Source organism: Meles meles, chromosome 5 (assembly GCF_922984935.1).
Source record: "Meles meles chromosome 5, mMelMel3.1 paternal haplotype, whole genome shotgun sequence".
Lineage (NCBI taxonomy): Eukaryota > Metazoa > Chordata > Mammalia > Carnivora > Mustelidae > Meles > Meles meles.
In genome coordinates, this window is record NC_060070.1 from 122,601,835 (window position 1) to 122,616,036 (window position 14,202).

General features: G+C 38.7%; 1 protein-coding gene across 4 annotated transcripts; it reads left to right on the forward strand.

The window, feature by feature from the left end:
* Positions 1-582: 582 nt before the first annotated feature.
* LOC123941584 (butyrophilin-like protein 1) lies at positions 583-9,712 on the forward strand. 4 transcript variants are annotated; one of them, XM_046004908.1, is made up of 10 exons: positions 583-854; positions 1,328-1,464; positions 3,531-3,881; positions 4,693-4,974; positions 5,116-5,316; positions 5,837-5,857; positions 5,948-5,974; positions 6,158-6,184; positions 8,198-8,224; positions 8,892-9,712. In XM_046004908.1, exons 2-10 carry the CDS (start codon positions 1,356-1,358, stop codon positions 9,413-9,415), a joined length of 1,569 nt encoding a protein of 522 aa, XP_045860864.1. In that variant the 5' UTR covers positions 583-854; positions 1,328-1,355; the 3' UTR covers positions 9,416-9,712. The 4 variants fall into 4 exon arrangements, with proteins under 4 accessions (XP_045860864.1, XP_045860865.1, XP_045860866.1 ...); XM_046004909.1 differs by having other exon boundaries at positions 583-825; XM_046004910.1 differs by having other exon boundaries at positions 588-741.
* The last annotated feature ends 4,490 nt before the right edge of the window (positions 9,713-14,202 follow it).

The following is a 14,202-nucleotide window of genomic DNA, read 5'->3' on the forward strand; positions in this document are numbered from 1 at the left end:
GCTAATATCTATGCAATTGCTATTTGTGTCCTTAATTATCTGTCAACCTTGTGTGACATGCAAAAACATGTCTTGGACTTGGAAAAAATCTGAAGTGGAAAGAAATCCCTTTTGAGCACATTCTATGTCTGGGACTGTACTGTTGTGTTATTATTCCCATTTTACTTTTAGGAGCCCTAAGGTTTTGGAAAGACAGCCCTAAACTTCTCATAGCACAAAACCCTCCATTTCTGGCCTCTTATTTTCTCCTGCATGGTTTCCAATGCCAGTTAGGGTGTGGTAGGAGAAATCTCTTGTATCTCTTGTTCTTGTTCTCTAAATGGTTTAACTTTGTAAGTTAAACATTGGGATGACCAACATCCTTGAATATCACACAAGAAGAGGATTCTCCCTCTCTGAATAATGTGATTTCAGCCCTTTGCAGGTAAGAGGAGGAAGTTACACTGAGCAATTTTGACCAAAGCGCACTCTGGTTCCTATCATTCCACAGCCGCACCCAGCCCAAAGTCGCCTAGGATGACTTTTATTACTTCCACTTTCCCAGTAACTGCAAGAGCTGCAGGCCAGCTATGACTATCTTACTGGACCCATTCTAGGAGAGGCACTCACATGTCCGTGTCTTTTGGTAGCCCTGTTTGTCCGCCTCCTAAGAATATTTTTACAGTCCAGGGATGGGTTAGAAACCTACTATTCCCAGCTCCTGCAGCCACACCTTTGGATTCTGACCACGAGAACAACTAGGTACCCATGTCTCTGGAGCTGGGACTTGTAGTTTAACTGTGGAAATAAGGAGGTTCCAGGAAGCCTCCTGGCTCAATCTGGATGGTGAGAGAGAAATTTGTGGTGATGTGAAGGTGTGTCTGTGGAAGTTGTGGGTCCTAAAAACAAAAGGGTTTGAGCTCTGGGTCACAAAGTGAGAAACTCTTCTCTTGCTGGAGTTAAGCCACAAGAGTGTTTATAGCAAAAATAAATAAGTAAATATATGAATGAATCAATAAATGAAGGCAAGAAGGAAGAAGTTAGATTGACCAATAGGAGTGGTTTAATTTTGTATCTGCCTTCCTTTCTCAAAATCAATTCCTTTTCAATTTCAAGAAAGCCCACAGGACACAAGAGAGTGGTTTATGGTTTTCTACACCTGCTGGGAAAATGGTTTTCAGAAAGAAGAGAGAGAGGTAGAATCCACTGGGGGAGGGTTGGAGTTGGTGCCGGTCTGTGAAGAAGCACAGTCAAAAAACTGTGTATAAAAGTAAATCTTTGAATGGACCTTTTTTTTTTCCCCTGAAAGTTTTCACTCTGGTGTCTTTCTCACCACCTTCTCTTACAGACTACTTCCTTGTCAGAGTGAACATTTCATGCTTTCACTTTCTGCTCTGAAGAAGATGGTGGTTTCTCCAGACTATCCTCCTGCTGGTTTCCTCCTCCTTCTCCTGCTTCTCCAGGTGTCTACATGGTACTCATCAGGTCAGTGTTCTCTCTCCTTCTCTTTATATATTCACTTGTTTTTAATGGCTCTTCTCAGATGATGAAAAAACTTGATCATTCAGCAGTTGTCATTGTACCTCCTCTCAAAGGCAGTTATATTGGGGGGAACTGCAACTGTGTTTGTGCCAACAGAAGACTGGAAGTTTCTGGCTAAGGATGTGACTGATCTTTATATACACACCCCTTACTACTTTGGGTAGATTTTATAAAACTATAGCTGTAATGTTTAGCTAAATCTTTATTGACTCTGGGTGATTTTAACCTGCTTAATTTCGTGAAACAATATCAGTGAAAATACACCTTATAATGTTCACATTGCCAGGAAAACCTAAGTATGAGTACAACAAATTTGGAATTCCTGGTTATGATCTTTGACAAATCATTTTTTGCCCCCCTCTGGCACTTGAGTCCTTCTTTCATAAAATAGAAAGGGCTCTCAGGATAAAGTTTTCAGACTCAAGGTTTGGAGAGAAACCAGCTATGAGATTACAATAATGACATTTTTCATTAAAATCTCTTTAATTTGATGTCAGTTAGGCAGGGAGTACTAAAATGTTTGATTTCCACACATGTTGACTCAGAAATTCCACAAGAATTTTTCATAAAGAAAAGCTCTGTCATGTGTATATGTATAATGTACTAAATGTTTATTGTGGGACTATTTATAGTAATAATAAATTGGAAGCACTATAAATATTACCCTGATACAGGAAAAGCTTAAACATAACGGTATAGGCAGTGTTTAAAACAATAGATAGAGCTAAATTATATGTACTAAAATGGTTGGATGTTTCTTATTACAGAAATTGATATGTAGTGATTCCACTTATGTGAAATAGAGTAACTTTTATACAACATTGTGGATATAAGCAACGTCAAATACCTTTTCCTAAATTAAATGACTCATAGAACATGTATAGCCAGTAGCCATGTATCAGTTAACTAAGAACACGTATCTGTTGAGTACTCTGGGTTTTACACAGAAATAGAAAAGAAGGGACACCACAGCCTTCATCCAGCCTAATAGCCAGTGTCACGCTCCTTGCCCAAGACTGCCTGATCCACATTCTCTGGGACAGTCTGGCCATGGGAATTTTCCTTTAAGCCCATGTGGCCTTGCCATTTGTATGCAACACTCCTGGACCCCTTCACAGCCATGCCTTTTTGAATTCTTCCCACTCCAGAGTCACTACATTTGTGGCCCTTAAGTTCTGACCATTCAAAAGAGCCACAATATCTTTGGCCTCTGCGAGTGCAAGTTTTTCCCAGGGGGCATCAGTCACCTTTTAGTTATTTATTTCTATACTAAAGTAAGTTGCAAACAGATGGTTTAAGTGACTTGACAAAGGAGATTAGCAAAGCTAAGCAAGGTCCCCATTTTTGGCTTGCAGCATCCTCCTCTGACCCAGGAATCCAACCGTCTTCTCTGATAAAGACTGCCCTGCTCTTATGCCCTGGAACCACTGGCTTCTAAGTCCTCTCAAGAAAATATTTTTTATGAAAAACTATTCTTTATGATTCTAAACATTCAGAGTTATTTAAAAAAAATTAAAAAGCGACCTAACCTTGTAAATTCTACATTTCACTTTGATATAAAACACTGTTAATCCTTTTCCTCACCTCTCAACACAGAGGAACCTAAATCTTTAATCAGAAATGGCTACTTATCCTTTCAGGAGTAGTGTGTTGGTAGAGAAAGGGATGAGTGTGGAGAGAAGTAACTTCGTTCCTCTCCTACCAAAAGAAGGGATAATTGCTTAATAAGTTACTTTGCCACATTTAATTCTAAATAAGTCTCTTATTTAGTTTTTGTAGGTTTTACATAACTTACACATAAATACTATTTGCAAATGCATAGAAAATGGTCCTTTCAAATGCCAAAATATCGGTAGTTTTTACCTCAGGAGAACATAGTTGAAGAAGTTATTATGGAGATATATATTTTAAGACATATAAAACAATGCAAATAAGAAAGAAATGCAGAAGGGTCTTTTGTTTCATCCTCCCTCACTCATTTCCTCAATCTGTCTTTGATTTTCATGCAGCGTCCAGATTTTCTGTGAAGGGACCGGCTGAGCCTATCATGGTTCTACTAGGGGCAGATGCCACTTTGCCCTGCCAGCTGTCCCCTGAGCAGAGTGCAGCCCACATGCACATTCGGTGGTACCGAAACCAACTCTCCCCCGCTGTGTTTGTGTACCAGAATGGACAGGAACAAGGTGGGGAGCAAATGCTGGAATACCGTGGCAGGACAGAGTTTGTGAGGGACTCCATGGACAAAGGAGGTGTGGCCCTGCTGATCCAACATGTTCGTGCCTCTGATCATGGCCAGTACTGGTGTCATTTTATGGATGGTCAGAACTCCCAAGAGGCTATTGTGGAGCTGCATGTTATAGGTATGTTAACCTGGCCCAGTGTCATGGTGTGAAGCAAAGAGAAAAATAAGGATGTCTGGATTCCTAACCTGGCATTTCTTATGATCTTCCATATATTGATCTGCTAATTTACCTTGCAGAATGTCAATTTCTTTCTTTTTTTTTTTTTAAAGATTTTATTTATTTATTTGACAGAGAGAGATATCACAAGTAGGCAGAGAGTCAGGCAGAGAGAGAGGGGGACACAGGCTCTCTGCTCATCAGGGATGCTGAGGCAGATGCGGGGCTCAATCCTAGGACCCTGAGATCATGACCTGAGCTGAAGGCAATGGCTTAATCCACTGAGCCACCCAGGCACCCCCATAATGTCAATTTCTTAAAGTATACAGTGATGCTAAGACTATATGCTCTATTCACTTTTAAACATCAAAAAAGGCAATATTTCTGAATATGTTTTTGTATTCTAAAAGGCCCCAGAAAATTAACTGACTGTATTAATTCAGACAGGTACTGACACCCTCAGACATTCGTTTCCATCCATTCAGTAGAGAAAGACAATTTATAGGCTTAAACTCCTTTTTCTAACTTCAATTGTACCTTTTTTCTCTCTCCTTGAAATGACTCCAAGCTCTCTTAGTCTCAGTATAGTGCAAAGGCATCAAGCTGATTTTAAAACTGAATCACAGGTTACCCTAACATTCACTGTGAGAGATTTATTGACCTCTGAGTTTCAGTTTACTTATCAGTCTAGTGAAGGCATTTTGACCATCAGCCTCAGGGACTCCTGAACCCCAAGGATTCCAGGCCTTAAACACATGCCTTCTCTCTTCAGGGTTGGGCTCTGCACCTCATGTTCGTATGATGGGACCTGAGAATGGTGGGATCCGAGTGTTGTGCTCTGCAGATGGCTGGTTCCCAAAACCCAGGGTGCAGTGGAGTGACATGATGGGAGTGAATCTACAGTCCCTCTCTGAGTTTCAGACCCAGGATGAAGATGGGCTCTTCTGTGTGGAAGCATCTCTTGTGGTCACAGATAGCTCTCTGGGCAACGTGACCTGTTGCATCCAAAATCCCCTCTCTGGACAGGAGAAAGCATCAGCAATCTTCCTCCCTGGTGAATGAGGCACAAACCCCAAAGCAGAGTTGGGTGTGTGGTGAGGGTAGGGAGTAAGGAAGGAGGGCTGAGGGAGCCTTGGAGAAAGGACAGGATGGCCTCCAGGCTCGTCCTCACTATGTCTTCACTTGCCTGTGTCAGAGCCCTTCTTCCCCAGGATGGACCCATGGAAGGCAGCCCTGGCTGGGACAGTCCCTGTGCTGATGCTCTTTCTCCTTGGGATCAGCTACACTGGCTGGAGAAAACATCAAGCCAAAGAAAGAGAAGTAAAGAAAAAGCAAAGAGAATCTCGTGAAAGAGGTCAGATGAAAAATGAAAAGGAAACAGCACTTAAGGCCAAAGGTATTGTGACCCGAGGGCAAATAGGGTTCATGGAGAAGCTGGGGGTGCAGGTTGTATAAGGTGGGTGGGGAAATAGAAGTTGTCAAAGGACCTCAAGGAAAACATGGAGTACCAAAATTCCATTAAACTGGAGTCTTATGGAAAAGAAGAAACCATGGGGAAAACTTGGAGAGTTGTGGGCAGTGGTCTGTACCCAAACTGTGGTGTCGTTTCTCCTTGTGCAAATGTCTTTCCCCATCTTCTCCTCCTATTCTTCCTTCCAGAATTAGCTTCTGAAATGCCTAAGAAAGCTTGAATTCCCACAAAGCATTGGCACTCCTTCCTCGGTGACCCTATGACATTTCCCATGTAACTTTTCCTTGCACTTATTATTTAGAGTCCACATGTATGTTTGCTAATCCTTCCCACCTACTTAACTATGGGACTCCTAATGGTGGGCCACATTGAATCCATTCAGCTGCTCCATGAACTCAAGAGCAGCTAAAACCCAGTTTGATGGATTTTATATCTCTTCTTTCAGAGAACCTCAAGGCAGAGCTTGGTGAGTCTTGCTTCTTCTCATGCCCTGTGTAGAATTGGCTCCCCTTTCCACATCTGCTGTAGGTCTCTCACTGAATTTTGTTTCTTTCAGAACAGCGAAAGGCACTATACCTTACAGGTAAGAGACTGGGTTTCCCATACCCCTCAATGTTTTGATGTCCAACACTTTCTCAGCTTCCTCTCTTCAGAGGTTAAGACTGAAAGATTTAATAGTGACTTGTGCAAAAAAATAAGGGGTGGGGAGAAGAATGTGAGGCTCTGGATGTCTTGCCTTGTATTAACTGGATTTTTTCTGTTTTAGATTGGAGGAAGGCCTGGCTGTATCCTGGTAAGTAACTTTCTGGCTTAGGTCTTGCCATGTGCTCTAATATTCCAAGTATAATAAGTAGAGACATAAGCACACACATACACACACACACACACACACACACACACCCCAACCTGAAAGTTGTGAAGATTTATTTGGTATCGATCTACAGTTTTTTTTGTATTTGGAAGGTCAAATATTCAATTGTTTGTCAGCTAAGTATAAAGAAAAAATAACTATTGACTGGTGAATTCCACGTGTCTGGAGTAGGACTCAACAGGAATTTTTAACCCATCCACTATAGAGAACGAAGAGACAGAAATCAGAGCAATTTTGGTGGGATTTAGGAAGAGTAAAGGACACCCTATATGATAGCAGCATTTCTATACAGTGAATAAAGTTCAAAAGAGCAGTTAACATATTTTACATTTGGGAAAAAGATATTAATTATTATTTTTTTTACCTATATGAAATAATCAAAGTAAAGTTCAATACACAGAACAAGTCTTGTGTTTGAAAAGCTTGAAAAACAGTCTTTCAAAAATACTTTAATATCATTGTAAAAATTTATTTATCTGGTGGTAGAGGGAACTGGCTATTTTATATCTTCTAATATCTGTGTCCATGTACTACATATGTTTAAGACTGTGTATGTGCATGTGTAATACAGAGTTAGATCTCAAAAGCATGCTAGGTATTTCCTTAAATATATAGTTGTGCAATTTTTATATGCCTGATATTGTGCTAGATGTTGGTGGCATAATCCATGGTCTCTGACCCTGAAGTCCACTGGGGGAAGTAAGCTAAGAACCAGGCAACTACACACAATCTGATAAGTACTTTGATAAGACAGGGTCAAGGTGCTTCTCCCAAGGGTTAAAGTCAGATGAACAGTTTCTACTAAGAGTGTTTTCTTTTCTTTTCTTTTCTTTTTTTCTTTTCTATTTTTTTCTTTCTTTTCTTTCTCTTCTTCTCTTTTCTTTTCAAATTTATTTATTTATTTATGAGAGAGAGAAAGAGAGAGGGTGAGCAAGGGGGAGGGAGAGAAGAAGCAGGCATCCCACTAACCAGAGATTCCCTACATAGAGTTCAACCCTAAGACCCTGAGATCATGATCTGATCCAAAGGTAGGTGCCCCTCTACTAAGATTTTCTTTCAGGAGCTGCTTTAAAATGTTCCCATGATTCTAGAGGAGAGAGCAAAGTGTAGTAAGGATGAGGACATACAGGTTTTGTTCCAACTCCATCAATGACAGCTGAGGAATTCAGTCATTTTTGCTTTCTTGAACTCAGCCTTCTTATCTCTAAAATGAAGAGATCACAGAAGCCCCTCCTGACTCACGTATTCATCAATTCTATATAGAGAGTGCTACCCTTCTTAGAAGTGGGCAGCTAAGTGAGAGACCATCAAGAATTATGGACAAGTTGTTATCTGCCTAGTGCCCCAAGACACTAAGAGTATATCCAATCTTTAATAAAATCACAAGACCTGCCATAAGAGAGGTGGCCCCAGGCAGAGGCAGATGTAGTTCTATTCCTCATGAAGAGTCTGTCTCTGAAGGAAAATATTAAAAATGTGATTACAAGCATTAAAATTTAAAAAGGTCAGTTTAAAAGCTTTGGTCCAAAGCTTAAACTCTACTCTTACATGGCTATAGCCTGGGAAACCCCTGAAATAAAATAATAGAATAAAGTAAAATAAAAGGACATTTTATAACTTTCATCCTCAACGAGGAGTGCCACAAAAGTCTTAAAAGCATAGGTGCCTAGAACACTAGACCATGCTCCAGGAGTTCTCCAGACTTACTTCCTCAGCACTGGCCAAATGAGGGAATCATTTCTAATCTGAGGCAGCACAGAGGAAGTACACCCTTTGTCTTGTAGTTTCTGGATACTGAGAGTTCAAGGGGCTCAGAGGAGGAGGGAAAGAGAGCTGAGAAGAGACAGCAATGAGCCAGGAAAGGAAGTGTGACCCTCCTCTTCATTCTGTGGTTGTGTTTCCATCATAGTCTCAGTTTGTATTGCTCTTTTTCAGACTGGAGGAAGGAAAAGTTCAAGCCTGGTGAGTGGCTTTTTGTTTATCTTTGGACCCCTTTCCAACCTGCCCTTTGATATCCCATTTTTCCCTCCTAACATCATCTCCTACTTGAAAAGACAGAAGAACCACTATTCTGATAAAGAGAGGGAAGTACATGAAGATCATTAATTTTGGCCTGGACCGAGAATTACTGCTAGGATTAGGTACTCTGGTTGTATTCACACCTTCATATATTGGCATGGTTTCTCACCTATGGTGGGGCGGGGGAGGTCTACTTGGTTATGAAGGAAATCCCCAACTGAGTAAAAAGTACTCAAAATGATGAGAGTTACTTAGCTGCTCTTTGTAAGGAGGTCAGCTGACATGGAGCCCATTACTAATTAAAGAACATAGTTCTAATTTGTAGATAATTAAGAAAGAACACTATTGTCAAGTAAACACTACAAGTCACAGCTCACTCCTGCCTTCTGCCGAGACACTGATAATAGCATAGGCAAGATAAGGTGAGATAAGTAGCATTGAACCCTTGGTGAGAGCACCTCATAGCTCCATCTGCCCCCGCACACACACACACATCCAGAGGACAGGGGTTCTTTCACTATTTGATCCTGTTTCTCTAAGGTTTCACCTGCACAACAGCCTTCTAAAATATGTAATGTTGGCCCTTCCCTTCCTTTTTCTTTCCCCACAGCCAATGTGACTATAAATCAAGAAATCCATCAGAATAATTGTGACCCAGAGAGCAAAGAGAACTTCAGAGAGGAAACACAGGATCTATCTCTTAGTGATAAGAGAGGAGACTGCAACCTTATCACACTAAATCAGCAAGACTTCACCTCAGGAAGACATTACTGGGAAGTGGATATTATGGACACTGATGAGTGGACTCTAGGCATTTATGAGAAGCTCACAGGTGAGAGTGGATTATCCACAGATCTACAAAAAAAGAAATTCAGAGTCTTAGAAAAGAAAGGATGTAAATGCAGGGCTCTCATCTGTGACCCTCAAGAAATTTCCCTGGAAGAAGATCTCAAGATAGAAAAGTATCCACAAAAGATTGTGATTTTTTTGGATTATGAAGACAAAGACATTTCTTTCTATGATATGAATCAAGGTACCCACATCTTCTCCTTTACCCAGGAGAGCTTCACTGGATCACTCTATCCTTACTTCAACATTAAATCCATGGAGCATTCCCCATATGAGCAATATTAAGTGACTTAGAGGAAGAACTTACACAGTGAAGACAATAGCCTATTCTCTATAAATCCCAGAATGCCAGTTCTGATGTGTGACCTCAAGTTCACTGATTATGAGGCCTCTTGACTTGAGGCTCCATGAGTCCCCATGACCAGCACTGTTTCTTAATTGCAGAGACAAAAATTTTTGTTTGTAATTGTTATTGTTATAAATGCTGTTTCTTGTTTTATATCTAATATATCACAGACTGATAATTTTCCAGGATAAATTACTAGAAAAATGAAGTCAATAAAAAAAAAATGGATACAATTACAAGCTGTAATAAGCTTATTGTTATATTCAATATGCTTAAAATTACTCTGTCAATTTGCTCTAAAATGTTTGTAATACTCTAGCTCTGTATTTGTGTCATAAAGAACCTGTAAGAAACAGTTAACAGTTCACTGGTCTGTGAACAACACTTTTGAGTGGCACTGCTAAAGCAGTATTCAGAGGAGTAAAAATTAGATAAAACTCTTCACCTCTGTCATAGCAATGCTAAATAAAAGCAACAAAATGTGCTATTTTCCAATGTTGAGGAAGAAAAGTTAAATTGTAGCTTGAGGGACACGTGGATGGCTCAGTTGGCTAAATGTCTGCCTTTTACTCAGATCATGACTCCAGAGTCCTGGAATCCTGTCCTACATAGCTCCTTACTCAGCAGGGAGCCTTCTTCTTCCTCTATCTGCTGCTACCCCAGCTGGTGCTCTCTTTCTCTCTCTCTCTGACAAATAAACAAATAAATTATAATTTAATACATGCTAATCTATACCTTAAATGCAAGGATAATTTGAGGAAAGAAAAAAAGAAGTATCAGTCAGAATCCAATTCTAACAAATGTGATGATGTTAACATGTAAGGTCTGGGAAAACCAAAAGGTAAGAGCATTTTGAGGTATTTATCTAATTAAAAAAAGAGACATTTTATTTCTTTGCTTAAGATATTAATAAGGGAAATGACTACTTTATATTTTAGGGAATTTTAAGTATATCCACCAGCAGAGGTAAGGAAAGGCCCCTCTTCTGCTTCTAATCAAACCTATCTCTTATATTCAAATGAGATGACTACAGAAGACAGTACTTAGTGTTTAAACAGGGATAAGAAGAGAATGTGTTCCTATGAGCTAGACTGAAAAACCTGGTAAATTCTGTGGATATGGGATAGAATACCCAGAAAAATCTTGCCCCAGCAGCAGGGAGTAATGAGCCCTAGACTAAAACTGATCCAATATTGATGAGCAAATCTTAAAAGCAAGATCAAATTATTTACAATATCTAACTTCATGCCAGAGCATAGCTCAACCAGGTAAAATGAACAGTGTTTGACATTTAATCAAAAATTACCAGGCTTGGAAAGAAGCAGGAAAATATGACTCATAATAAACAAAAAAAATCACTACATTGAAATTAACATGGAACTGATACAGGTGTTAGATTTAACACACAAGAGTATTAAAGCAAAAGTTGTAATTATATTCCAGATATTCCTAAAGTTCACTAGACTTTCTTTTTTTTTAAGATTTTATTTAGTTATTTGACAGACAGATCACAAGTAGGCAGAGAGGCAGACAGACAGAGAGAGGGAAGCAGGTTCTCCGCTGAGCAGAGAGCCCGATGCGGGACCGATCCCAAGACCCCAGGACCACGACCGGAGCCGAAGACAGAGGCTTTAACCCACTGAGCCACCTAGGTGTCCCAAGTTCACTAGACTTTTAAAAGAAAGACCCAAATTCAACTTCTTTACATGGAAATGACAATGTGTTAAATAAAAATTGCCTTGGATATGGTTAGCAGCAGATTAACCATTTCAGAAATAAATGATCAGTGAATCTGAAGACATAGAAATGGAAACTATGCAAAATAAAACACACAGAAAAAGAAAGGTATTTTAAAAATATAGAGTATTAGTGAGTTTTGAAAAATCTTTAAAGAGCCCAGTAGAAAGACAATTGAAGTCCTTGAAAAGAAGAGCAAAGTGAACAGAAAATTTTTTTTTTCACAAAATAAGAACCAAAAATATATTCTAAATTTGATCATTATAAACTCTAGATCAAAAAAGCTGTCCTAGTCTGTTTGGGCTGCTCTAAAAATACCATAGATTTAGTGGTATATAAACTGCATAAATTTATTTCTCATGATTCTGAAGGCTGAGAAGTCTAAGATCAAGGTACCTTCAGTTTCGATGTCTAGTGAGAGCTAGTTTCCTGGTTTGTAGCTAATTGTCTTTGCACTGTGTCTTCCCATGACTGAAGGGGTGACGGAGTTCTGTGTGGTCTCCTTTATAAGGGCACTGCTTCCATTGATAAGGGCTTGCCCTAATGTTTTAATTATTTCCCCAGTGTAGAAACACCAAATACCATCACTTTGGAGATCAGGTTTCAACATAATATATTTTGACAGCACACAGATATTCATTCTATAGCAAAGTTCAATGAACTCAAAGTGCAAAAATTAAGAAAACACATAGCACATGGAAATCAAATTACTTAAAACCAGAGGTTTAAAGAAGCCAGAATAAAAAAATTAAAATATCTACTGAAGAATAAAGATAAAGATGACAGAATATTTCTCACTGTAAATGGTGCAAGTGAGAAAACAGTGGAAGAACACCTAAAATACTGGAAAAAATATACCAGAATAGATTTAATACCCAGTGAAAAATTTTCAAAAGCAAATGTAAAATAAAGATATTTTCATATACAGACAAGCAGAAAAAACCAAAAAACAAAAAACAAGCAAAACAAAAATCACCAGGAGACCCACACTTTAAGAAATGGTAAAAAAAAAAAAGGCCCTTTAGACAGAAGGAAAATGGTAACCAATGTAAATTTGTATCTATACAAAGGAATGAAGAGAATTGGAAATACTATCTGTCTAGGTAATTATAGAATGATTTCTTTTATTGTTTAAAAATTTAAAAAAATAAGACACCCCTTAAACAAATACGGTAACAATGAAGCATGGGATTTACAGCAGAAGAAAAAATGTAATGTATGACAACAACAGAAAAAAGACCAGGAAGGAACACATGAAAATACATTGTTGTAAGTCTCCTAACAGAGCAGTTGAGGTTAGAATATTGTAAGATAAACGTGAATGCTGTAAACTGCAAACAACCACTAATATAACAACAAAATTATATCTATTAAGCCAGAAAAGGAAATAAAATGGATCATTAAAAAATAATCAACAATTATAATAATAAGCAATCAATTAAAACAGAAAAAGAAGAAAAAGTTAATATAGTATAGGTAGAACAAATAGAAAATAAACAGTTGATAGACTTGAACCGTATCAGCAATGACATCAATTGCAAAGGAAGGTCATTGGGTTGATTAAGAAAATAAATAGCAAAATATACACTGCCCACTAGATAAATATTTTAAATAAAAAACACAAATAGGTCAAAATTAAAAGGATGGAGAAAGACATAATATACAAACATTAACTCATGATCTTAAGTAACTGCTGAAGTATAAGAGCAGATACATCATTTGTTATGTTATTAGGAATAGTCTCCTTCAGGTGACCCAGCAGTTATGATACTGAACTTGGAAAAAAAAACAACTTTTACTTAGTCGTAAAGTAACTGTTTTTTGGAAGTACTCAGATTGGAGATAACTAATGAACAAAGGGGAAAAGACTTGTGTACAAAAATATCAATATTAATATCCTTACCAATAAAGCAGAAGAAGTGTAACTGGTATAACTGAGTTAGGACTGGACAAATATGGGGTATCTGGCTGTTTCAGTCAGTAGAACATGGGACTCTTGATCTTGGAGTCATGAGTTTGAGCTCCAAGTTGGGTATAGAGATTACTTTTAAAAATTAATTAATTAATTAATTGTTTAAAAGGACTGGACAAATACATTGAGTGGGTAGTAGGCTGAATATGTGGAGGAAAGTCAGAAGGAGTGAATAGTCCGATAAAATGTATAATTCACAGGGCGCCTGGGTGTCTCAGTCAACACATTAAGCGCTCAACTCTTATTTCAGCTCAGGTCATGATCTGAGATGGAGCCCTGCTTTGGGCTCTGTGGTCGGCTTGGAGTCTGCTTGAAATCTGGCTTTCTCTCTCCCCCTGCGCCTTCCTTTACCTGCAATCTCTCTCTTTCTTTCTTAATTAATTAATTAATTTTAAAAATCTTAAATATACATATATATATATAATTCCCAGAAATTCTGTTTGAAGCTAATAATATTTTTATAGATGCTGCCTTCTCATGTTTGTAGACTGTACTGCAAATAAGTCTGAGACCAGGCTGAGTAAAAAAAAAGTTTCTGAAAACAATATCTAAATCAAGAAACAATAAGGGAATTATTTCCAGTTAAAAAATCTAGTTAAAAAATCAACTACAGTAGTCATGTGAGGCTATGTTATGCAATTAACTAATTAATTAATTAAGTTAGGAAAAGAAAGAGCACACAAGTGGTGGGGAGGGAGAGAGGGAGAGAGAGCATCTTAAGCAGGCTCCATGCTCCGCTCAGAGTCCAATGCCAGGCTTTTCTCTTTATTCTGAGAAGAAACCAAAATTCAGACACTACCTGAGCCACCAAGGTGCCCCTACAATAATTTAAAATAAATTGTGCTGTTTAAAATGTATCAATAAAATATGTGTTATGGGGACCTGAGCCTGGGTGGCTCAGCTGGTTAAGCAGCTGCCTCTGGCTCAGGTCTGATCCCAGTGTCCTGGGATGGAGTCCCACATCTGGCTCCTTGCTCTGCGGGGGGCCTGCTTCTCCCTCTGCCTCTGCCTGCCACT